This window comes from Herpailurus yagouaroundi, unplaced genomic scaffold (genome assembly GCF_014898765.1).
Source record: "Herpailurus yagouaroundi ecotype Mexico unplaced genomic scaffold, PumYag 162, whole genome shotgun sequence".
Taxonomy (NCBI): domain Eukaryota; kingdom Metazoa; phylum Chordata; class Mammalia; order Carnivora; family Felidae; genus Herpailurus; species Herpailurus yagouaroundi.
In genome coordinates, this window is record NW_024412403.1 from 50,666,415 (window position 1) to 50,694,094 (window position 27,680).

At 36.0% G+C, this 27,680-nt stretch overlaps 1 protein-coding gene across 2 annotated transcripts in view; it reads left to right on the top strand.

The window, feature by feature from the left end:
* Positions 1-26,502, top strand: part of ZPLD1 (zona pellucida like domain containing 1) — a 131,430-nt gene extending 104,928 nt beyond the window's left edge. For both annotated transcript variants that reach the window (XM_040484400.1, XM_040484401.1), the window contains 8 exons: positions 332-513; positions 1,920-1,992; positions 7,043-7,140; positions 8,539-8,619; positions 17,555-17,726; positions 19,036-19,144; positions 24,735-24,764; positions 25,183-26,502. In XM_040484400.1, the coding sequence (XP_040340334.1) occupies positions 332-513; positions 1,920-1,992; positions 7,043-7,140; positions 8,539-8,619; positions 17,555-17,726; positions 19,036-19,144; positions 24,735-24,764; positions 25,183-25,358 (921 nt within the window). In that variant the 3' untranslated portion in view covers positions 25,359-26,502. The remainder of the gene's footprint in view (positions 1-331; positions 514-1,919; positions 1,993-7,042; positions 7,141-8,538; positions 8,620-17,554; positions 17,727-19,035; positions 19,145-24,734; positions 24,765-25,182) is intronic.
* Positions 26,503-27,680: the final 1,178 nt, after the last annotated feature.

Sequence of the window (27,680 nt, forward strand, 5' to 3'; positions counted from 1 at the left end):
ATGCTAGAAATGATCTGGTCTAGGGGCGCCTGGGTGGCTTAGTCGGTTAAGCCTCCTACTTAAGCTTAGGTCATGATCTCATGGTTCATGAGTTGGAGCCCTGCGTTGGGCTCTGTGCTGACAGCTCAGAGCCTGGAGCCTGCTTTGGATTCTGTGTCTCCCTCTCTCTCTGCCCCACCCCACTCACACTCTGTCTCTCTCAAAAGTAAATAAATACTAAGTTTTTTTTAAAAGAAATAAATGATCTAGTCTAATGTTTTCTTTTGCATATGAAATGCCTGGATTTATATATAGCTATTCAATCATTGAACTTGATCTACCATTCTAACAGGTATCCACAATTCCTGGAGTCAGTGCTTATGGGAATTCAACTTCAGTACAAATAGGAAATATTTCGGGATACATTGATACTCCAGACCCACCAACAATCATCAGCTATCTACCTGGGCTTCTTTACAAATTTAGTTGTAGTTATCCATTGGAATACCTGGTTAATAATACCCAGCTTGCCTCGTAAGTTAAAGTTCTATTCTTACTTTCACATTCTGTCTTTATATTTGAGTCATTTTTTTTTTTTTTTCCTGAACGGACTTATAAAGATAGCAGGATTTGTTGAGAATAGCCAAACTCAAGGTAATGGAAACTATATTAAGTCCTTATCTATCTATCTATCTATCTATCTATCTATCTATCTATCTATCTATCTAACATTGTTATGACCCATATCAACAGATCAGATGTATATATTTTCCCCCAAATTAAAACTGGCTCCAACTAGTCAAATGACTGCCTGGGGGTTCTCCTCACTCCCTTCAGAATTGCCAAAGACACTAATTGCCCAAGCACTGGAGTGCTTATGCAGTCCAGAAGGTGTACCATTTCCAGTGGATAGAACAGTCACTGCATTGTTGGGTCCTGCTTGGCTTCAGACTCTGCCAGATGCTCTCACTGTGGGACTCTGCTGCCTCAGAATCTGGGGGCTCTGTGCCTCTTGCTGAGGTGTCAGCTGCATAGGTGCTGATGGTCCCCCAAGAAAGGTGGCCTCACTCAGAGCCCAGGAACTTCAGATATGGACTGTTTATAGTCATGTATTGATTCATTTTTCCCAGAGGACATACTCCAAGACAGGGTTATATCCACATTACAACAGAGTCACTGGAGTTGTCAAATATTTTTGATAAAGTGGGGTGATTGAGTGAAAACTTTCTCTTCTCAGTTCTAGGGTTTGTTATCACAAGGGTGTAGTTATTGTTTAATCTTAGTCATGAGGGAATGCGGAGGCCACATTCTGTTTCGGTTAAAAAATAGTCACAGCTGGTTTCAATGGCACAATGATGATAAATATCTTGGTGAAAAGTAAGACTTGGAAAACAAGAAAAGAAAGGCTTTGAGTCAAAAGGATACAGGTGTAAAGGGAAGTGGGCCATGAGGGTGTCACCATCTCACTCTGTTCCACCTTACTTTCCCAGTAAACACATTCCTGAGTTGCGGTGTATATGGAAATTCATTCATTTATTCAATAAATAATTATTATGCTTCTACTATGTGCCATGCAATGTTCCAGCAGTGAACAAAGTAAAACAAAATCCTTGATCTTATGAAACTTCTAATGGGATTGATGAAAATTCAGATTCAAATTATATTGGAATGACGTTTTTCTTTAAAGTCTCATATATATAATGCAAAATGGAAATAATGCTTTTATAAATAAAAAGATCATAAAGAACAGTTTGTCTTTATTTGGTCTCTTTTGCTTTTTGATACGTTCAATGATTTAAATCGTGTGCCTACTCCAGACCTAGCTAAAAGTATGTCAAGCTTACTCAAGAGTTTTAGTGCCTTAAATCTAATATTAAGGTGTAACTGAAACTTTTAATTTAAAATCTATCAATGCTTTCCTTTTTCTAAATCTGTTTTAGGTCCTCAGCTGCTATTTCTGTGAGAGAGAACAATGGTACATTTGTCAGCACTTTGAACCTGCTCCTTTATAATGTAAGTTGATGGGTGACGGATGTTATGTTCTCTCTCATCATACTGAGGAGCCATTTATGTGGATGGATTTTATATCAAAACCTACCAAAGGCCACATTAACCCTGTTATACTTTGGTAACATTTATCCACCTTTACTACCATTTTTATATATCCTAGTGATAAAGGTATACTAAAAACTCCATTGCTTTCTAAAAGTTGATAAATGACTTAGATTTTATTTTGTAAATGTGATTCTACATAGTTATTCCAAGTGTCTATCTACATTTATATGTATATATTTATTTGCATGTGTGTGTGTATGTGTATGTGTGTGTGTTTAGCCATAGTCAGGGTCAAGATGTTAGCAGTAATATTTTTGTGATAAAAAGATAGGAAAAGTCCAAATGCTACTTCTCTTGAGGGCACGCTTGGTGATGAATGTGTTAATATTTTCAAAATGGATTTTGGCTGATGACAATTCTGTCACATTTGAAATAGTTTGGGTTGACTACATAGTATTGTCTAAACTCTTGTCATGTAAATATCGACAGTGGCAGGAAAACATAAAAAATACATGGATTTCTATTTATAACTCTAACATTAATCCCCCAAATGATATTTTCATGTTGATTAAAAATTTTTATTCATACATTTTAAATGCCTGATTTAAATATCAATTTTTCAATCTATCAACCAACATTTTGGTAAATTATGAATCTGATTTTTACATTATTATTCATGTCATCATGGCACTGAGTTATAATTCATGCAACTGATTTAAAAGTCAGTGCTTTATACTTTGAATATAATGAGCTATAAATATTGTAGTAGGACATTTTCCAAAGGCATTTAAAAAATCATGTTTATAAGTTTGTAGTCTGACACCACTGAGTTCTAAACAACAAATTAAAATGTATTGGAATGAAGATGGCCTTTCTGTCATTTCTAAACTTTCCTCTGCAAGGAGAAACTGCCAACTTACTTGGTTCTATAATACTCAGCAAATATGTGCCAGTATTCATTCCCAATATGAACAGATATTTATTATTGTTTTGAGCAGTATTTTTAAATTGGAAAGTTCCTATCTGCTGATTTATACATGTAAGCTCCCTGAGGTAGAATTGAGGTGACTGGTTTGGGTTCAGTATTATTGGTTATTTTTGAGTGAAACAAAGATGAAAATTCCTGATTTTAAAAAAGTAAAAAACATGCCCAAATGGTATTTAATGACACCATTATTTTTTGTGTGTAAAATTAAACTATTCCCTTACTGGAAAAGCAGAAAATAAAACTTTAGAAGTGTGGATTTGTTGAGAGCTTTGCTGTGAGGGTCCTTCTTTTACCATTAGAAATAGTATTCCTCTATTGTTAACTAGACATAATCCTTCAAAAACTTTCTAGCATCTTTTTAAAAAATTTTTAATGTTTATTTATTTTTGAGAGTGGGGGAGGGGCAGAAAGAGAGGGAGACACGGAATCCGAAGCAGGCTCCGCGCTATGAGCTGTCAGCACAGAGCCTGACGCGGGGCTCGAACTCACAAATCCTGAGATCATGACCTGAGGTCGAAGTCAGATGCTTAACTGTCTGAGCCACCCAGGTGCCCCCAAAACTTTCTAGCTAGCATCTTAATGCTAAATAAAAGCCTATAATTTGGTGATAACCTTAAGATTATAATTCTATGGTAAAAAAGGCAACCAATTGTTTGATATCAGACTATAAATGAACTAGGTAGTGTCAAAACATCTCATTTTTTTTTTTGATGTCTATGCTTTTTTTTAAAACATTTTTTTTTTCAACGTTTATTTATTTTTGGGACAGAGAGAGACAGAGCATGAACGGGGGAGGGGCAGAGAGAGAGGGAGACACAGAATCGGAAACAGGCTCCAGGCTCTGAGCCACCAGCCCAGAGCCCGACGCGGGGCTCGAACTCACAGACCGCGAGATCGTGACCTGGCTGAAGTCGGACGCTTAACCGACTGCGCCACCCAGGCGCCCCATGATGTCTATGCTTTTTATTTGACAAGACAACATCTTAAGATCTCTGATGAGAATAGGATGTGGAAAAATATTTCAGAAAACAAAGCAGACACATCTCATTTTTAACCAGTTTGCAATAAAGGTATCATTAATGTTGGAATTAAAAAGTTAAATTGAATTTTAAAAGTTATTTACCAGACAATGAAATAAATAATAAAATTGAACAATTTCTCCACAAATTATGTTTTTTAATTAACAGACCATTTTTTACAGCAGTTTTTGGTTTACAGAAAAACTGATCTGAAAGTAGAGAGTTCCCACAGACTTCTTGTGCCTGTACACAATTTCCTCTATTATTTACACCTTGAATTTGGGGGTATATTTGTTATAATTGATGAACCCATATTGATGCATTAACTGAAATGTATAGTTTACATTGAGTTTCACTCTTCCTGTGTATTTTGTGAGTTTTGACAAATTCATGATGACTTATACCCATCATTACTATAACATATAGAAGAGTTTCACTGCCAAAGACTACTTTGTTTTTAACATGACATGGTCATAATATTTTGTCATGTTACAGGGCACTACCAAACTAGTAATTTATACATGCTTCCAGTTATAAATAAGTCACAAAGATGAAAAATACATTATAGGTAATATAGTCAATTATATTGTTTTTTTAAATTGTTTTTTTTTCAACGTTTATTTATTTTTGGGACAGAGAGAGACAGAGCATGAACGGGGGAGGGGCAGAGAGAGAGGGAGACACAGAATCGGAAACAGCCTCCAGGCTCCGAGCCATCAGCCCAGAGCCTGACGCGGGGCTCGAACTCACGGAACGCGAGATCGTGACCTGGCTGAAGTCGGACGCTTAACCGACTGCGCCACCCAGGCGCCCCAATTATATTGTAATCATGAGAAAAAGAAAGCCCTAGTAATTTACATGAGAAAAAAAAATTTGGTTTACTTTCACTAATTGATCCAAAATCATATTTATTATTTGTTTGAAACACTAACATTTAGCTGTCCAAGTGTAATTTTATTGCAGCGTTTCAAATTACGTATCATTACACAAGCATTTGTGGCCAAGTCTTCCTATTTCACATGCAGTTTTTGAATGATGAAAAGTTACATTTAATACCTACTACTCTCATTCCCTGATTAGTTATTTGGAAAGGAAAACTTATATTTAGTTCAGTGCAATTGTTCATATCTATGTATTCTGGCACCCAGTAAATGTACTTAGGAAAATTTTATTTATAAAAAATAATTTTTATATTAATAATTTATAAAATAATTTTATTGACTATTCAGTTTCCATCTATGTGGATTATTTCAAGTTGAACTGTGGCCTTATTTTTGTGTAATATAAATGTATCGGTTTTCTTCTCTGTGGAAAGCAAAGATGACTTTGTGAATTTGAATTGTATCTAAATGTTAGTGTCTTCTGAGAGGATAAAGAAAGAGTAAATCTGAAATAGTGTTACAGTAATACGAATGTCTTTTCAAAGTTGAAGAAAAAAATCTAAAATAAATATAATTGATTTTAAGGACAATATAATAAGAGTAAAAAAAAAACAACTATACAAAATAAAGGAAAAAAAAGTAAGGTAAAAACATTACCTTTTAGAAGCAATTTTAGAAGGAAATATTTGTTGATTCATTTGCAAATGACTTAGCAGTATAATAATTCTAACAAAGTCAACATTCTTCAAGACACTACTGAGGCAAGTATATAATCTCTGGCGGCCCCTGGCGGACTCAGTCGGTAGAGCATACAACTCTTGTGGAGTTGTGAGTTCCAGCCCCAAGATGGGTGTAGAGATTACTTAAAAATAAAACCTTTAAAAAATAAAATAAGGATCTATATATTTAATGAGGTGTGGAATACTTGGAGAAGTTTTTAAAGAGAACAGGAAAGATAAATAAAAGTATCTATTGGAAATGGTTAGAGGAGCTATTATCATTTATGATAGAGAGAAGTATGACATATATTCCCTCATTTATCTGGCTGTATTTGGGAATGAGATGTTTCACACGAGTTCAACCTTTTCAAGAGTAAAGCATTCATACTATAATTTTAAAAATTTGTAATTTTAAAAATTCAAAACCTGTTGCTTTCTTCCCAGCCTTCTTAAACAGAATATGCTCTGTATTTTTCCTTTGTTTGATGACTTTGAAATTTCATAATGAACATTAACATTTTTCCTTTGCTGAAAAATAGATTCAAGGTTACTAAATTTGGGAGAAGCAATTTGCTTCCATGCCAATTGATTTTACAGTTTACATTTTTAGAAATTCTTTTCTTTTCGTTTTCTTCTTTGCATCTTACAATTTTTTTCTGTTTTTCTGTATTATCAAATTAAAGCTGTCACATCTCAGTTTCTGACCTATTGCTTTAATACTGTAAATTGGGGCATGATATAAATAAGCTCTCTAGAATTGATATACACGAAGAGGAAAAAGATAGAAGTGAAGTCCTGAGACACCTTTCTATAAGTAACTATCAAGGAATTTATGAAGGAAATATTGTGGCATGCATTTTGGCAACTTGGAGGACTCATTGGTCTCTTTTTTGGTTTTCAATTAAATTTTGGTGCTTTCCAATTGCCAGATAAGTGATTTGGGACAAATGAGAGATTATCAAGGGCATAAGGACCTACAACCCCAATGGGAAAGGGCTTAAAGTAGATGAGAAACTGCATAACAGCCACTAATTTAATTTAAATAAATGAAGTATTCATTTAAATAAACTGAATATTAACAACTGATTATTAAACAAATTAAATACTAAACACTGACTATTAATCACTGAATGCGGTTTAAATACACAGAACATTAACCACCATATACGATAAGCTATGGAAACAAAAGGATTTATGTATGGAAATGAATTTGTTACTTGGATGTGATTTAAGAACAGTTCTGCCAAGAAACTAGAGGATTAACTAGATCATTTTTGGGGTTAATTCTGTAGTTTTATGGTGATTTGCCCACTTTTTTATATGGTATTATGGTTTTAAGTGGTAAATGTGCTGTTGTTGGGAAGACAATGATGAATTAATTTCTTATTTTTTCACCATTAGGATTCAACCTACAGTCAGCAGTTAATTATCCCAAGTATAGGATTACCTTTGAAAACCAAAGTGTTTGCAGCTGTACAAGCCACTAATCTGGATGGCAGGTATTTTCAAACTCTTTAGTTGTTGTTGTTGGTTAAAACGTTTTGACTGCACAAAGCCTTGTGAATCATAAAGTTAGCTCATTCATTTTTAATTTAAATAATGCTGCCATTGTCACACCATTTAGGAATGCTAATAAATAGAAATAGCAAATTACAAAGATGAATAGGGACACTTATTTTGTGTCATTAATTGGAAAATAACAAGTCTTCCCATAAAGAAGGAGGGGGAGTTACTGGAAGAGGGAATAGGCAGACCTATTGGAATAGGGTAACCTGTGGGATACTACAATGTTCTATTCTTTCATCTGAAAGATGATGGGTCAGATGTAGTCATTTCATGAACACTGGTGATTTATGCGCTTTTCAGTGTTTATGTTACTATTCAATAAAAATGTATTAAAAAACAGAGGAACTCTCCCCATTATGATCTGGGCCAGAATTATATAAAATGATCCTCAGAAACATCTCTGTAAAAAACCCCAAAGCGATCAAGCTTCATATGACCAAGTTTTAGATAAACCAGAATGATCAAAATTGAAAGGGAATTCAAAAGCTGAAGATTCAATCCTACCCTATAATAACATTATCACATGTAACATTATCACATATAATATAAACTTTACATCCTGAAATCATCTTATCAAATTCAGGATTTAAAAAATGATTGGCATTTACTTCCCATAGGCTAGTAATTTTTATAACATCAGAGTTGGAATGAAGTAATGTATAAATCTAGGCACAGTGTAGCCATATGGGGGAAGATTATGTATTTGCCTCATGGTTTTCTTTTACCTACCACAGTGTCATTCATGGACTCCTACTCTCATCCCCACTGATTCTGGCATAATTTTCAGTATATAATTTATGCACCAAACTCCTTGCTGTATGTGATATTATAATATCCTCTGTCATTTGTTAGAGTTAGTAACCTCCAGAAACAGAATATTGCTGTGTACAGTGAACATAGAAGTATCTATATAGCTTGCTTTTAGGTTTTGTTTCTTCTCACTTTGACCAGTTGTTTTTTACACAATTTGTGTGTATGTGTATGTGTGTGTGTGTGTGTGTGTGTGTGTGTGTGTGTGGTGTGTGTGTGTGTGGTGTGGTGTGTGTGTGTGTGTGTGTGTGTGTGGTGTGGTGTGTGTGTGTGTGTGTGTGTGTGTGTGTGTGATATTAGCCTTAACTCCACTTGATGCAGGATGGCAATTTGCTGCAGATTTTTAAACATCTTGAGCTTAGGAGAATGTTTCAATAAACAAGAAACCTCTGAAGTAACTAACAAAAACATAGTTCTATTTTGTGGGGGTGAGGCATTTGTCAATATTTACTTCCCTAGGATTAGTAACTAATACCCAAAAGGAGATTCTGACTCTATATTATGCTTACTTCTTTCTGCAGATGGAATGTCTTAATGGATTATTGCTACACAACCCCATCAGGGAACCCAAATGATGATGTTCGATATGATCTCTTCCTTAGGTAAGTCTTGTATTGAGAACAAAGATCCAATTGTAGATAATTGAAATCAAAATCCAAGTTATATAAACAAATAATTGTAGGGCACTTCTATAGCTTTTAAATGTAAAGTTTTATATTTTGAGCTTTTAGTCCTTATAAAGCTGGAAGGATAAAAGTTGAGAAGAGTTTTCAACACAAAATGCTGATAAAGCTATTGTTGAATGAGAATTGCAAGTAAGTTAGGTCCATCAAAGATGTTTTATTCATGTTTAGGACATGTGGGAATATTTCACTGTCTTAGAAAAAGCATGGTTAGGATATTATTGGCAATAAGAGAAAGGCAGTGGGAGGTACTATTTACCCACAGCTAGACTGTCTCATCATATGTCAAAAGAGAGTAAAATTAAAGTAATGGTCCAGATAATTTAGACCCCAAAATGCTTTTCTTCATTTATCAGTATTTAAATGAAAGTATGATATAGCCTACTACTCCTTTTTTTTAACAGAGCCAATAACTTCAACTTCATTCTCCAATAGACAATGATAGAGTGAATGTAATCTACATTTGGGTAAAGGGGACATTGATCATAAAAGCATTCAGTCATCCCAGTTTCCTTTCAGCATTTTTATCTGACAGCAGAACAGACTTGAGAGTCAAGCAATGGCTTCTAATCATGCTTACAAAATGCAGTTGGCTCAGATCACTGCTGCTTATTAACACATTATGGGAGTAATATGATGGGAACCAAAAGATTATGCTTTATCAGCTAATCAAGGTTAAGATGATGTCCAGAGACTAGGTCAAACTGATAATCTTATATCCTATTGCTGGAACTGTTAATTTAGGCAACATTTTTGGGAAAAACATGTCAGTATATATCAAAACCTTAAAAGATTTTATATTCTTTGATTCTGTATCTACAGGTTTGAAAACATACTCTAAAATATTTATGATTTTATGGTTTATCAGTGATATTTAAAATAGTAAAACTCAGGAGCAATGAAGGCTATTCAGCAATGAGGAAAGGAAATGACTAAGTGGATTGTGGAGAACTAGTAATTTGGGAACTCACACAGACATTAAATTATATAAAGTTATTTATAAAACAGAAAAAAAAAGATTGGTCCTATTCTATCTCCTCCCTTTCTGTCTTCGTGGTATTTTTATGCATGGAAATAATGTGGCTCTTTAAATTTTACATGAATTGAAATATGAAGTGAAATAATCAGCATATACAGTTTTATGTACAATGGACCTCATTTGTATAATATATGATAGAAAAGACTGTAAGGGAATCCATCAACAGGCTCCCAGTGGTTATTTATGCATAGGAGGATTGTGAGTCATTTTGTTTTGATGTTTTTCTTATTTTCCAAAATTTCTATAATGATCACATAGTGATAATCTAGAATATGATCGTCAGACTTCTAGTATGACTATGGCTTCATGCTGAATCTTTTCAGTGTTCTTATTAGAAACTATAGAGAGTGAAATAGTTACTAAATGAGTCTCTCAGATGTCAGTTGCAGTGAAACTAGGTGGAAAAGAAAACTGAGAAATCCCCAGATAGGTGTGAGTGATAATAAAAACAATTGAGATCAAGAGCAAATGGTGCAGAGGGAGGCCTGCAGGAAGTTCTGTGGGGAGAGGTGGTGGGAAAAGCAGGGAGGAAAAGTCAGTGTTGAGGGGTCCTGGTAGTGGCAGATTTCAGAAACAGCCAGGAGAAATGTGCAACAGAAGGAGAGGTTACTGCTGGGAGTGGGAGTTGCTAGGAACAGGGTTGAGGCCCAACGAGCCAACAGCCCTGGGGAATATGGAGAATGAAGGGATAGAGAATGACTAGAACCTCAGAAGTGGCGGATCTCAGAAAGTATCAGGAAAAGTACATCTTCTAAAGAGTGCAGGATTCACCTGGGAAGATAAGGGTCTTGGAATAGGCTTGTGAATGAACCTGAAGAACATGGGGCTGATCGTAGCATTCTTGAATATCTTTAAGTTCAGAAAGGCAGAGAAAACTCAACTACACAATTATGCCACATTCAGTGGAAACTTGTTGGCCATTGTAAAACAAAAGTGGGAGAACCTTGCATTGAGGAAATCCATGAGAGAGGTCACTACCATTCCACATTGCCCAAAGAGTCCTGGAAAATGACAAATCTAGGGAAATCCAACACTTTCAAATGTGAGTGGTAAGCAAGTGAAGATACTGCTTACAGTGTTCCAGTATACTACCAGAAAAATGTAAAAAATAGCTGAGAAAAAATTTTAAAGATTAATTAAACTCACTGGAAAGCCATTGCCATGAAAAAGATAAGATTTGCAATTAAACACTGCAACATTATTTTTTTTTAATTAAAAGTAACCATAAAGCAACAAAAGCAGAATTGAACAAGTGGGATTACATCAAACTAAGAAGCTTCTGCACAGCAAAGAAAATCATCAACAAAATGAAAAGGCAATCTACTGAATAGGAGAAAATATTTTCAAAACATATATCTGATGAGGGGCTAATATCTAAAATATATAAAGAACTCATATAACTCAATAGCAAAAAACCAGACAATCTTATTTAAAAATGGGCAGAAGATATGAATAGATATTTTCCAAAGAAGACATAGAGATTGTCAACAGGTACCTGAAAATATCTTCAATACCACCAATCATCAAGGAAATGCAAATCAATACTATAATAGAGATATCACCTCATACCTGTTAGAATGGGTTTATCAAAAAGATAAGAAATAACAAGTGTTGGTGAGGATGTGGAGAAAAGGGAACATTAGTGAACTGCTGGTAGGAATGTAAATTGGTACTGCCACTATGTAAAACACTATGGGGCTTCCTCAAAAAATTAAAAATCAAATCAACATTTGATCTAGCAATTCTGCCACTGGGTACGTATCCAAGAAAATGAAAACACTAACTCAAAAAGATTTATACACCTCCGTGTTCATTGTAGCATTATTTACAGTAGCCAAAACATGGAAACCTGTGTTCAATGATAGAATAATGGATAAAGAAATTGTGAATGGATATCAGATGGGAAGAGAACCCCCACAGATATCATAGACACAGGGAACAGATTAGTGGTTGCCAGATGTGGGGACTTGGGGGTGGGAGAAATGGGTGAAGGAAGTCAAAAGTTAGAAAAAAAAGAATAACTGAAATGGGAAAATAGAGAAGGACAAGAAGAGGAGAGAAAGAACAAGGCAAGACAAAAGAGTAGAAGAGTAGAGGGTGAAGAGAAGAGACAAGGGCAAGGAAAGGAATGGAAGAAAAGGGAAGGAAAGAGAAGGGAAGTAAACAAGTAAGAAAAAAGAAAAACTTATATTCTCTTTTTTAATAAAAATAAATGTCCTGAAAAAATTCCTGGGAAGATTGAGTAGATACAGTTTTGCCTATTCCTCCTAAGTGTGTGTGTGTGTGTGTGTGTGTGTGTGTGTGTGTGTGTGTGTGTAAGCTTTGAATATTATATACAAAACAAGTATATATATTTAAACTCTGAGTATTATATACAAAACAAGTATAAGAATAATAAAAAAAATAGAGAGATAAGGTTAGACCAGCTAGGGACTCTAAGACCTAATGAATTATGGTTTTCTTTTTGCCTTTTGTATCCCACACTTAGAGCTGAAGAAGTCAGGAACTCAGATATATCAATGGCTACAGATATAAATAAATGAATGGGTGATAAACCCGTTTGAATGAATGAATGAATGAATGAATGACAAAGCCTGTCCTCTCAAGACAAAAGACTAGGAAAGGAGTAGCTTAGTAAGACAGAGAGCTTTTACACAATAATTGTACTATTCTAGTCTAATACCACATCCCCACCCACGCTAGCAAAGACTGAGTGGCAAGCCAAATTTCTACCCTTGTCAGTAACAAGGTGTCCCAATATCCCATATGGGATGATTTCAGAGAAGGTGGAGTGGGGTTTCTGTACTTCTCCCCCCTGGCAATAATGAGATACCCTTACATGCCCTATTGGGTTGACATAAGAGGAATCCTAGTGGAAAGTCAGACCATTTACTACAATGCCACAGTAACAAGGCCATAGTCCTTGTGGTGTTGGTGGAGGCCACTCCTACCCTATGTAGTCAGGGAGATATCAGTGGAGGCCTAGTGGAGAGTAGAAACTCTCACTCTATCCAGAATTAACAGGATCCCTGCTCCTTGGGTGTCAAGAAAGGCCAAGGGGAAGTCTGGAATTCTACTCCTATCTGGCAGTAATGACACAGCATCCCTCCTTCCTTGATGAAGTGTTGGAAAAGGAAGTCAGCTAAAATATAAGGTTTATATAAGATCCTGAGTCTCCTAACTAATAGCCCAAACCCCAACGTTCGGTAAAAATCACTTGACACAGCAACAATCAGGAAGACCTCAAAATAAATGGAAAAAGAACAAAAATAAATGTGATGGAGAGTTTAGAATTATCTACAAAAGACTAAAGCAGTCATTATAAAAAGTTTTAACGGACAATAGCAAACATGCTTATAACAAATGGAAAAATAACAATGAAATGGGAAGTCTCTGAACAGAAATGGAAGACATAAGGAAGAGACAAATGGAAAATTTAGAACTTAAAAATACACCAACAAGAAAACTAAATATGCAACCACCCTACAATCTAGCAATTACATTTCTGGACATTTTTCTCAGTGATAATGAAATTTATGTAAGAGGCTCACACATACAAAAATGTGTGCACAAATATTAATAGCAGCTTTATTTTCATTAGCCAAAAACTGGAAGAAAATAATATTCTTCAATGAGTAAATAATTAACTGTGGTGCATCAATGTCATGAAATGCTACTTCTAAATGAAAAAGAATGGATTATGGGTATACATAACATAGGTGTATCGCTAGATAATTACAGTAAGTAAAAAAATCAAATCACAAAAGGTTACATAGGGCATGATTCCACTTATAAAACACTTTGAAAAGACAAAATTTTTATTAGGCAGGATATTCCAATGGCTAAATAAAGGGTGTAGCCCTAACAGATATTATACTTAATAATAGCTCTAAAATTATTAAAGGAATGTGATATTATGAAAGATTAGTCACGTACACAAAAATTAGACTATTTTATTGAGTTCAGAAATAGATCCAAAACATATGGGAGTTTACAATATGATAGACTGTGATATCACAAATCAGTGAGATAAAAAGATTTTAAAAACAGTGCTGCAAAGTGGGTAACCATGAAGAAAATATTGCATTGGATCTATAGTTCACTCAATACACCACAAAGACTTTAAATAGATTATTAATTTGAATGTAAAAAATACAGTTTTAAAAGTGGTAGAAAAAACCATATTAACATAAGAAATATTTTTAAAACTTTGATGGAGGGAGATGGATGGGAGATGGGCTAGATGGGTGATGGGTATTAAGGAGTGCACTTGTGATGAGCACTGGGTGTTGTTGTATGTAAGTGATGAATCACTGAATTCTGGAACCAATATTGCACTGTATGTTACTAACTAAAATTTAAACAAACAAACAAACAAAGAAACAAACAAAACAACTTTGGTGTAAGGAAAATCTATATGTGGCCCAAATACAGATATACCTTGGAGATGTTGAGGGTTTGGTTCCAGATCACCCAGTGAAATAAATATTGGTAATGAATTTTTTGATTTTCCAATGAATATAAAGTTATGTTTATACTATACTACAGTCTTTTAGGTATGCAATATCATTATACCCAAAAAACATTGTACAACTTTACAATGTAAAGTTAAAATATACTTTATTGCTAAAAAAGGCCAATCATCATCTGAGCATTCAGTGAGTTGTAATCTTTTCGCTGGTGAAAGGTCTTACCTCGATGTTGACGTCTGCTGACTAACCAGGGTGGTGGTTGCTGAAGGCTGGGATGGCTGCGGCAATTTCTTAAAATAAGACAACAATGAAATTTGCCACGGTGATTGAATGTTCCTTTCATAAATGATTTCTCTGTAGCATGCCATACTGTTTGATTTTGTCCGCATTTTACCCACAGTAGAAATTCCCTGCTGCTGTTTTATTAACTGACTTTATGGAAAATCCTTTGTTGTCATTTCAATAATCTTCACAGCATCTTCAGCAGGAGTAGTATCCATCTCAAGAAACCACTTTCTTTGCTCATCCATAATAAGCAACTCCCCATCCATTTGGGTTTTATCATGAGCTTGCGGCAATTCAGTCACATCTTGAGGCTCTACTTCTAATTCTAGTTCTCTTGCTATTTCCACAACGTCTGTAGTCACTTCCTCTGTGGATGTCTTGAACCCCTCAAAGTCATCCATGAGGGTTGGAATCAATTTCTTCCAAATTCTGTCATGTTTCTATTTTGACCTCTTCTTAATGGCATCTAGAATGGTGAACCCTTTCCAGGATTTCAATTTACTTTGACCAGATCCATCAGAGGAATTACTATCTACGGCACCTCTAGCCTTGCAAAATGTATTTCTTAAATAATGAAAGTTGAAAGTCAAAATTATTCCTTGATTCATGGGCTGCAGCATGGATGTTGTGTTAACTTCTGGATAACTTGCTGCAGTTTCTGTGTCAGCAGTTGCTGATTTATCTTTTATGTTATGGAGTCAGCTTCTTTCTTTAAACCTCATGAACCAACCTCTGTGAATTTCAAACTTTTCTTCATCTTCTTTACCTCTTTCAGCCTTCCAGAATTGTAGAGGGGGCCTTGTTCTGGATGAGCTTTTGGCTTAAAGGAATGTTGTGGCTGGTTAGATCTTCTCTCCAGACCACTAAAACTTTCTTCATATCAGCAATAAGACTGCTTCACTTTCCTATTATTCATGTGTTCACTGGGTTAGCACTTTTAATTTCCTTCAAGAACTTTTCCTTTGCTTTCACAACTTGGCTGTTTGTCACAGAGGCCTAGCTTTCAGTCTGTCTAGGCTTTCATCATGACTTCCTCATTAAGCTAAATCATTTCTGGCTTTTGATTTAAAATGAGAGATGTGTGACTCTTCTTTTCACTTGAATAATTAGAGGTCATTGTAGGGTTATTAAGTGGCCTAATTTCAACATTATTGTGTCTCAGGGAATACGGAGGCCTGAGGAGAAGGAGAGAGACAGGGAGGAGGGGGAGGTTGGGGAACAACCAGTGGGTGAACAGTCAGAGCACAAACTTACCAGTTAAGTTCACTGTCTTAAAGGGACACAGTTTGGGGGGGGGCCCAAAACAATTACAATAGTAACATCACAGATCAGCATAACAAATATAATAACAATGAAAAAGTTTGAAATAGTGTGAGAATTACCAAAATGTGACATGGAGACATAAAGTGAGCAAATGCTGTTGCAAAAATGGCACCGACAGACCTGCTTGATGCGGGGTTGGCACCAACCTTTAACTCGTAAGAACCATGGTCTCTGCAAGCACAATAAAGTGAGCACAATAAGGTAAGATATGCCTTACTAAAAGCCATACAATAAAATATTGAAAATTTAACATAAAAACAAAGCTTCTGTGTGTGTATGAACACACACACACACACACACACACACACACACACGCACACACACACGGGCTAAGCAACAAAGTAAAACAATTGCAACTTAGATAACCAGCCGGGAGCTAGTCTTCCTCACACATAAAGAACTTAGAAGAATCAGGAAGAAAAGACCAACAACAAAATAGAAATTTGGGCAAAGGACATAAACAATTTTCAGATAAAGAAATGTAGTTGGCTCTAATATGTATGAAAGGATGCGCATAGTCATTTCCACTGGCAAAGATGCAAATGAAAATTATATGGTGATGGTGTCTTTTTCTTACCCAAGACCAAATAATCCAGAAATTTTTACATATACTTTGTTGATATAGTTCTGGGGAAATAAGGAGTTTCTTTATATATTACTTGGGAAGTACAAAATACAACAATATTTATAGAGGGCAATGTGGCAGCATCTATTAAATGGCCCTATAGATACATTGTACAGATAACCTGCTTATGTTCAAAATACTGTATTATATTTCACTCTTATTTGGATCCTGAGAAACCTAACAGAAGACCATGGGGGAGGGGAAGGGAAAAAAATAGGTTATAGAGGGAGGGAGCGAAACCATAAGAGACTCTTGAAAACTGAGAACAAACTGAGGGTTGATGGGGGGTGGGAGGGAGGGGAGGGTGGGTGATGGGCATTGAGGAGGGCACCTGTTGGGATGAGCTCTGGGTGTTGTATGGAAAGCAATTTGACAACAAATTTAATATTTAAAAAAACCCAAAAAACAAAATACTGTATTATAAGGCTATGCATTATTACTTTGTAAAAAGCAAAAGATTCAAAACAATGCAAAAGTACTTAAACAGGTACCTGATTAAATAAATGCTGGTACATGTGTGTGATGGAATACTACACAGTGTGCAAAAAGAATGAGGTAGCTTGCTAAATATTCATATTTATAAATGTGCATTTACATTTTATACATTCATAATGTCTAAAATACTGTGCTAAATTTTTAAAAAGGGAAGGTACAAAACAATGTGGATAGTGTGCTTCTGTTTTTTGTAAGAAGGAGGAAACAATAAGAATTCATTACTTTAGCTTTAAATGTATATACCCTGGGAGGATGCAGTAACAAGTGAGATCACCTCTGGCAGATTCGAATATGTGTGTGGAATGGTGTGGACAAAGGCAATCATGGGAGGGAGACTTTTCACTATATACCTTTTATTCTGTTTGGATTTTTGAAACTTATGAAAGTATAATCCCTCTAAAATTTGATGGTACTATTATAATCAGAAATTGATCTGTTTAAATTTTCTGATCTAGGTCACTCTTGGCATATTTATTGAGTTAGCTTATGCTCTTATTAAATATCTGTTACATGGCATGATTTTGTTAGCTCTTAATACTGCAGAAATTAATTTATAATTTTCAGCGGGCTGGTAATTTCCAGTAATATCCTGTTTTCACATTCCCTAAAATATAGCTGCGACAAAGATCCTCAGACCACTGTCATTGAAAATGGCAGAAGCCAGCAAGGCCGGTTTTCCTTTGAAGTGTTCCGATTTGTGAAACACAAGAATCAGAAAATGTCCACCGTCTTCCTGCACTGTGTTACCAAGCTCTGCAGAGCTGATGACTGCCCCTTCCTTATGCCAGTATGTTTTTAGCAACTTTATTCTAAATTGTCAAATTGATCTAAGCTGAAGGGTTATCAAATGTTAGGAACTAATTTCTATATGGAAAGCGGATATGCATTGGGTCAAACAGTTTGAGGTAGGATTTATTTACTTATTCATCCAGTAAAGATCTACTGAATGCCTATTTTGGGTCAGTTTGAAGTAGGATTTATTTATTTATTCATCCAGTAAAGATCTATTGAATGCCTACTTTGTGCCACACATAATACTTGGAATACAGCCATGTGTGCGTGATTTTCTGAACTCATTTAGCTTATCTTGGAGGACCAGGAGACAGTAGTGGAAGAAAATGAGACAAAAATGTTATGGTGCAAAGGCAGATTGTACATATAGGTGTAGTAGGAGACAGTATTGCCTTTGTGAGAGAGATAGAACAGGACAGATTGGGAAGTCTGATGGAAGATATAAAACCCAAAGTGTGATTTGAAGATGGATGAATCACAAAGGGGCAAAATCAAGAGTGAGAGACCCTCCATACCAAAGATTGACCAAAGTCACCGACATATAAGACAGAGTAATCAGGGAACTACCAGGCCTTCAGTAAAGTCATGGAGCAGAATAGAGGATGATTGGAAAACCTGGGAAGGTGCACAGGGCTAGCACTGGAAAGGTAGATTTGGCCCTGATGGCCAGAAATCCCTTGGCTTACAAGTTAGAAGTTCTAAAAGGTGAGGATCTTAATTGCATACAGCCATCATTAAAATACAGATCCATTTACCAGTGAATAAAAAAAAAAATCTATTTCTGGCAGGCCCCCTGAGGTCACATCAATATTAACCTGAAAAAATGCAAGCACATTTTTTATTTGAAATAGCTTTAATATGTTTTTATTTATGCTCAAATTCAGGCATTTCTTCACAATTGATTGCTTTCATCCTAACTAGCAATATCAGATGGGGTTAAATGGAGAATCCACATTATCTTGTCTCTGTGCTGACCAACAATTCGGGGAAAGATTTATTAAAGGGTTGAGAGATATAAAAGTACAAAACTTTGATAAACACAGCTCTTTTTCAGGAGAACCATTGAGCTATGTAAATTAATGAGGCAAAGCCCAATTATAACAGGAGGAAATAAGAAATGTGGCCCAAGCCAGAAAAAGAAACACTGTAGCAGTTATATGCAAAGTAATTAAATAAATGCACAGAAGTAAATGAATAAAATTAAACATGTGGTATCTCTTCCAAAAGAATCTGCTTTCCAAATGGCCATAAAGAACCAATTTTGTGCCGGTGTGGAATTTCATTTGTTTTCATTAACACCTCAGATTTGCGGCCACAGAGAAAGGCGGGATGCAGGGAGGAGGACCACTTGGAGCCCCCAGAGCACGTCTGGAAATGCAGTCCTCTCTGCTGGTCCCATCATTACTCGGAGTGGTAAGAACGCTCCTCCTTTTGTGTATAATAATAGACTGTTCCAAAATGGCTTATTACTTGGCTTCTAAGGAGAACTCAGAGTGGTTTCTAAACAGCACTAATTAACTGTGAAATAAGATAAACTGCTAAGCAACTTCAATTTCACAGTAGTTTCCTGTTTACTCAACTTTCACACAAAGGGCAATATTGGTTTTACAATATTGGCCTTTTTACACATGTGCATGCACGCGCTAGCGTGCGCGCGCGCGTGCGCGCGCACACACACACACACACACACACACACACACAAGTATACAAGTATACGATGCTGGACATTTTTCATTCTCCCTACCCCTGAAGACTGGCCTGCGTGAATTGCACTCATCTGCTGTTTTGCCATCCAGTCTTTGGTTGGGCTTGGCCAGTAGGTAGTGCTATCAGCGGATGGAAGTGTCCGCATAACTCCTCCCAGCCAACTTTTCTACAGAACTAGAAACCCTCCCTTTAACCCATAGGCCAGGGAACTTCTTGACTTTCTCTTGTGAATTCCCTACATCTGTATAAATAGTCCCATTAATCTTTTCTTAAAATGCCCAATTTTAGTACCATTTGTTTCTTCCCAGATCCTGAATATTACACATCCCTTCTAGTGCACTCTGCCATGGTCATGAATCTAATAGCCACAACTGTTTATACACATATATTCTCATGTATACAAGTATTTGTGTACACACTCTTCAGAGGAATACTGCTTTAAGTCAGCGTGAACCCAGGGACATTTGGAATCAATTGGATAAAACAGACATGCAGTGTAAACAACACAAACTTAAGTCAGAAAAACTGGTTCTAGCTCCAGCTTTTGTCTAAACAAGCTATGTGATGTGGGATTGTATGCCATTTCTTGGGGCAAGTGTTTTTTCATCTTTAAAATGAGGGGTTTGAAGAAGTTGCCTTTAAATTTCTAACTCTATAGTTCTAAATTTGTCTTTAAAAAAAAGAAGAATTCTGGTTTGGATTATATTCTAATCATTGTTTCTCAATTTTATATAAGCCATAAGGCTATTACTGTATTTCAGTTAGACTATTTTTACTTTTTCTCCCATGCATCCTGTTCCACAGTGAAAAGAAAGTTTTGTGTGAAATAGGTAATTAAGGAAAATAAGGTTTTGGCCTAAAAAGTTTAGACAATTTCTTGAATTATTTACTCCTCTGGTTTGTGCAGAGCATTATTTAAAAACAAGCTAATAGGTTTTTAAAAATAATACAGAAATTTATTAAATATGAAATTTCAAACTTGGTCTGCACTCCCTGAGGTTTGGTATGTGTTTTCAATGGTTTGAAAATGACTGGTTTGTGGTTTATGAAAGGCCCAATTCTTATCTAGCTGTCAGAAATAGTTCATAGAATTACACTACATGGAAACTCAATTCTTGTTGCCAATAATTAGGAATGCTTTTGGGAAGGCACAGTAAGAAATGTTTTTATTTCTATGGAACATATCTAGTGTTAGTTTTGTAGAAGAAAAAAAAAATCTTGAAAGCGACATTTCTCTGCCCATGTTGAGTAAATGGCTTTTCCTCTTTATTAGCCTCCTTGCTTCCTTCTTACCTGGGCCAAAACAAATTTAAATATTACAAAGTTTAAATAATTTGTTAGTGTAAGATATGTTCTTATAAAGACAAATGTTTCTAAGGCTCCCAAGTCCCAGTAAAGATTACCGAGTAGAAGTTTCTAATTCTACCATAGCTAACAGCTAGACAGGTTTGGTAGGTTTCACCTAAACCATATTCAGTTGCCCAAACTATCTATGATAAAACTAAAAGAGTTAATGCCTTGATCACAATGTCTCTGATACCGTGTCTGGATTTCTTCTCTTCCAATTTCAACCTATTTCCACCTTAAGGATAATATTCATTTTCTCACAGAATAGTTTTGTCTTAGTCATCCTGGTCTCTTCATTGGCAAAGCCCCCAAAGGATCATGTTCAAACCTGCCAGATGCCCTTCATTCCTCTGTCACTCTCTGTGGATTTTTTTATTATTATTATTTTTTTTAACATTTATTTATTTTTGGGACAGAGAGAGACAAAGCATGAACGGGGGAGGGGCAGAGAGAGAGGGAGACACAGAATCGGAAACAGGCTCCAGGCTCTGAGCCATCAGCCCAGAGCCCGACGCGGGGCTCCAACTCACGGACCGCGAGATCGTGACCTGACTGAAGTCGGACGCTTAACCGACTGCGCCACCCAGGCGCCCCTCTGTGGATTTATTTTTTATAATTTTGATAAATGGCCGTAGGACGGTGCTCATTTGAGGGCAATCATGGTGGCCTCACTGTCTAGAGGGCCATATATGACCGTGTTCACATTATGATACTTATGGTATCCAAGCAAAAAATATTATTTTAAATTCTATATAAACACAGAACTCAGAAATCAAGCCATATTCATCCACAGGAAAATCCTATGTGAACTTCATGTCTAGCTTAATGACCAGGGCTACCTTCTTTTCTCAGTTTCACCTCATTTTTAACTTAGGTCAGCTAGAATTTATCTTTCTAGATCCTGTGGCGGGTTTTATATAGACAAGTCCAATTTCAGGCTTGATTTGCTCTCTTCAAAGCTCTCTGGTACTTGGGGATTTTTGCTTTGTTTACTCATTGAACCACTCCTTTCCCCTAGACAACTGACTTATGTCAGGTTTAATAAGTTGTTAAAGCACAATACTTTTGTTTTAATGAATCAGACATTCTGCTTATACTTACTTAACATTGTTAATCCTTTTGTTGGTTGATTTGGGAAAATATTCACATCTTTTCAAAGTTTAAAATCTTCAAAATTCCTGAAGTGTCCTTATTTTACATCCCCATGTGCTAAAATTATTCGGTAGGGAAATGCTTATCATGGGGAACAATTCTGGAAATTCACAAGTGCAAGCACTGGAACACAGTAGTACCTAATTGTTTTATTACATAAATTCTGATGGGGAAGTCCAAGCCAAGCTATTCAACTTGTGTCATTGAGTTTTATGGGGAGTTAATAATTCATTCAAGCCTCCACATGGGACAGGCACTCTGCTAGGAACTGGGAATACCCCCAGAGAACAGGCCACGGTCTTTGCTCTCAGGTATCTTAGCATTCAAAGGTAGAGATAGACTATTAACAAACATAACACAATGGAAGGTACAAAATTTGGAGGTTCTAAATTTGAAATATGTGGTCCATTTTACCACAAAGGTAGTTGAAGATTAAAAAAATAGTTTGCTTGTGCTAAGAAAGGAAAAATATTTATTCTGTATATATCTTACACTGATATTTACTTTTTCCATTTATTTCTACTATTTATATGAGAGAAAAGCAGAGAAAAACAATTTATCTTCCACTTCTGGCTTTCAAACAGCTGTGGTATTGCTGCCCTCACTTTCTTCCTGTGGGTCCTCAGCTAGCTGTATGTTTTTTGAAGAGTCCACCAAGTTTAGTACTCCAATCTGTTTTAATTCCAAGATGTTTCTTTTAGCATATATGTATATGGTAAGACCAAATGGGTGTGAGAGAAAAAAAAACAGTTTGTGTTGAAAAAAAATCTCCTGGAAAATGTCTACCTCCCTTTTGGAGCTAGATCAAACTTCAGTAGACGGGAAATTGATGGATAGTGGAAACAGCAACCAGATACCTTTATCCACTATTGAATACAATTCCGAATAATATCCAAATATTACATGCTTTGATTTTAGTCATCTGCCAGAGGTAGGATGCTTTTGGTTTTTCAGCATCTTGGAACCCGTAGCTGGTAGGACTCATTTGACATTTTGTCTCAGGTGAAGATTTTGTCCACAGCCCAGTCCTCACGAGTGGCACCTGGGATATTTATTGTTCTTCCGGAAGTGTTGGTGGTAATGTGGGAGAGAAGGAGGATATCCTGACTTCTTTTATTAACTTCAGGATGCAGAAAATAGTAGGGGCATCCAGTCCTAGGATCACCTAACTTGGTCGCCTAACTTGGGACACATAGGAGGATGGAGCGCTCTATTCTTTAAAAAAATTAAAAGCAAGTAAGTGTGATTTATAAACAATGAGTATCTTTGAAAAAGGAATTTTAGATCATTATATATTCTCTTCCATGTTTCAGTGAGGCAGCTTGTCTTGGAAAGGGAGCATGCATATATTTTGGAAGAATTGTTCACAGTTCATTCATTTTATCCATTTCCATGAGAAACAATGTCTTTATAAAGTAGTGTGGGTTGGAGATTAGGGTTTTCCTAGTTTTCCTAAGGGTGTCCCTATTATGAAAATTTATGCTGCCCCCCCCTTTTGTCCTATAGTGGTACACTGCACCATTCTAAAGAATGCTATAAATGAGAATTCTATTAATTCAGGGCATTGCACTTCAGACTCAACAGCAGAATCATCATTTATGCCAAGACTCATTCATATATCTTAAAAGAAATGGCTTCAGATAGCTTATAAATATCACACCAGGTTCTTCCAATCAATTGTTTCAAATACTTATCTTGGGGTTTCATATGGCCTGAGTTATTCATCTTTATAACTAAAAATATTCTCCATACTTGGCTAGTTTATATGATTTTAAGAAAAGGATTCTGAAATTGAAATTTTATTTAAACATATGCTTACCTTATCACAGAGGCTGTGACAGATGGAAGTTTCTTCTTCTGTAAAATGGGGGCAGCAATAATATCTAAACTATATGGCTGTTATGAGGACAAAATGTGATGACATATGAAACAGCACTTTATAAACTTTCTGGAATTACACACATGTTCATTGTAATAATATTTATCCTCCAAAATGAAACCGGCAACGGCACACATTTTATGGTTCAAATAACGGACACTCACAGACACATACGCACCCAAATGTTTAAGGACAGAAAGGAAATCCACTACATTGTACAGGATCAGGGGTTAATGGCTATATGATTACAAAATGGGTAACACAAGTTGGGAAGCCAGGTGAATGCATTCATTCCATCTATTATTATGTTTGCCAGGGATGAGTAAAAAATCAACAGCTTTGATCTTTTACTTAACAGATACAAAAAAAAACCCCTACAACTCAAGCTTAGGAGTCATGTTTTCCTTTCATTTAGTTATCAAGGGTGAATTTATCTTCTTGGAACTTAAAATGATGTTTTTGCAGATTATGATGGGCAAATTGGCAATGCTTAAAATAAAGTGGCACTAAATAATGAATACTTCTCTAAAACAGAATAACAAATGGCAGGTTATAGGGCTATAAAAATTGTAATAGCTGTTAACAATTACTGCCCCCACTAACCTGACTAAAGAGATAATGATGAAGCAAAGTTGGCAAGAAAAAATACAGTACAGTATATTTTGTGATTCTCCTTGTATGCCCGGGGCAGTGGCAGGGTGTGGGCCTGGGGAATGGATAGATAATAAAATCTTGGACACGTGAAACAGAAAATGTGAAAACAGAATTGTTTCGGAAGATTCTCATTATTGCCTTACCCATGAGGCTTGTGGGTGAAGGGAAGGGCACATGTAGGTAAAAAGTAATCACATAATTATAATAAACCTAGGTAAATATTTAAAGATACAATATTGCTTTCCTTTTTCTTTTCTCCTCCAGATGAGACTCCAACCAACAATTCACAGCTTGGTAAGATAACAAACATATATTGAAAATAAAAGTAAGATTTTAAAAATTTTTAAGTATTTTTTGATGATCAGTTGCACAACTCTAAATGATGAAATATAATGAGTTCTGGTTTTACAAGTTTTTATATTTTAAATAATAGTTCACTGAGGATTTCTGGACTCATATGTGACCTGTTGGTCAATTTTTATAGTATTTTATAGATGATTTTGTTTTTGACTGCTCAGGGGATACCTGACTTCTAACCCACGTAATCCTTTGGTTATTGGATTGAATTATAGTCAAATAGATTGTAGCATGAATCATTGTCATGCTGTTACTTTGCAAGATCGTAATGACAGATGTTTTGCAGGTATAAATTGGGATGAAGTGAGATAAATCTGACAGTCGGACCTTCCCACTGTTTGTGTTGTGCTTGCAGGTTCTCCAAGGGAACCTCCCTTCCAGCTGAATGCCATCACCAGTGCACTGATATCAGGAATGGTCATCCTGGGAGTGATGAGCTTTTCCCTTCTCCTGTGCTCACTGGCCCTTCTATACAGGAAGGCACCCACCAGTTTGGTGTTGAATGGCATAAGAAACCCAGTCTTTGACTGACTTTAACAGGTCCCTTCTCTCAGGAGGACTCACTGACTACACCCTGTGTTACTGCAGTCAGTGTTTTCATCCAAATTGAATGCCAGCCAGCATTTGATATTTGTAGGTTTGATAGATTTCACAGTGTAGTTCGTCAGCATGATGATAGTGAAAGAATTTGGGTCGCATTAAGTATGTGGTCAGCCCTATTTGTATGGCACCAATGGGTAGAATGACAACAAGCCAACCATATTCAGGACTCAGATCTTACAAGATCAGTCATATTTCATTTTATTTCAATTTTCTTTTGATAATTGGTTGTTATAGAGATAAAAGGTGGGCATAGAAAAAATATACATTTGTTGCATTCTTCCCCCTAAGCATTTATATCCAATGTGCTGGCATTTAGATTGTTTATGTGGTCCTAAATTGAAAGTTACTTTTTTATTTGTTTTTTTTTTTATTCCAGATAATTCCAGCTTGGGGATATGTTTTAATTGGACTGGTCAATTTGGACACCTGAGATTTAATTACTCTTTCTGTGACCTGAGTTTTTGGCCGATTTCCATGTCTGATGACATTCATTTAAAAAACAAACAAACAAACAAACAAACAAACAAACAAACTCAGGAAATGTGTCTTAACCTGGAGCACCTACTTGTGTAGCAGAATGTAAAAATAGTTGTTAACCTCTAAAGGAAACCAAGTGACCCTAGGTCATTATTCATTTACATGGGAGTGGCTGTGCTCAGTTTTCTCCTGGTTCACTGAGAAAGTCAGCACAAGTTCACTTTCCTCCCAGGTAAACAAGTCAGCTGCATTTTCAGCTGTGCTTCCAGCAGTGAGGCAGCTGCAGAGATCATTCTTCATTCAAGAGCCATTGCATGGGAAAACAAACCATAGTTGTGGGAGTGGACATTGTCCCCACACATAAGCATAATGTTCCCATGGGGTTTTTAGTAACCTAGTTTCCTTTTGTCCCTATGACAAAGAGTAAACAGGGTAAGTGTGTTTTGCAGAACATTGTTGAGTCTCTATGAAAAAAATGTCCCTTTCCCACAAATTTCTGATGCTAGCAAAGCAAATAATCTGGAAGAGCCCTACTTTTTAGGTGTCTTCTTGAAAGTGTCATGATGGCCATGGAATAAACAGTATTTTCCTGTAATAGTAAACTGCAAGAAGTTGTGATCCTTTGTCAGTTTTTCAAAAAAATGTTTAAAGGCCACGTATTAAGCAGCCTCTGTTCTTACCAAAAAATCATCCTTCTCTTTGTTCAGTCTATTCACACAACTGAATAGAACAATTCAGTGACGGGCATCAAAACCTCGCATGTGTGGGGGCGCCTGGGTGGCTCAGTCAGGTGAGCGTCCAACTTCGGCTCAGGTCATGATCTCGCAGTCTGTGAATCGAGCCCCATGTTGGGCTCTGTGCGGACAACTCAGAGCCTGGGGACTGCTTCAGATTCTGTGTCTCCCTCTCTCTCTGCCCCTCCCCCGCTTGTGTTCTGTCTCTCTCTCAAAAATAAATAAACATTAAAAAAATAATAATTTAAAAACCTAGCATGTGTGGCTACTACAAGTGCTATGTTAACCATAACAACTGCTGTAGAGACTAATTTCTGTTCAACATTTGTGACCCATTATTCACGACTTAATTTACTATATTATATGCAAATCACTATACAATTTTAAATTTGTTTCAAATGAAGTACCTATGCTCTAAAATTAGTAATTAAATCAATCATCAAATCAAAATACATCTTGTCTCCAATTGCCTCAACAGACCAGAAGTGTTTATATTATAATAATTATCGGATTGCCTCAACTTTCTCTTTCAAGGTATAGACACAAAGTGAAATGGGATCTGGAAAGTCTTCAGATAATTTAATCAATATGAAAAGGTCTAACACTTAAAAAAGCAATCTCCTCTTCCCTTTGTTTCTTCAAGATCACTTTGAAGTGACCATTCTGAACTTTGATCTGTGTAAAAATTTATTTTCTACTTTAAAGGGAAAACTCCTACAGAAAAAATGTATGGACCATGCATGCTACTTATGTGACCTTATATGTGTACATGAATAGTGCTAAAATAGTCTAGTAAATCTATTTCAGATACTGTAAGTGAATTGCCATTAATCTGAGTATTAAATCCTGTGCACAGAATACTATCATTGAAACCAGTTTGTCAGTTTGATTTTTGTGCTTTAGGGATGGCTGCTGTTTCAGGTGTTGCCCTTTTACATTCCATACACCACTTTTAAAAACTGAATAATGGACACATCATTTTGCAAGCAACTTACATCTCACATTACTTTTTTTGCCATCCTTTCATCATAAATGGGAG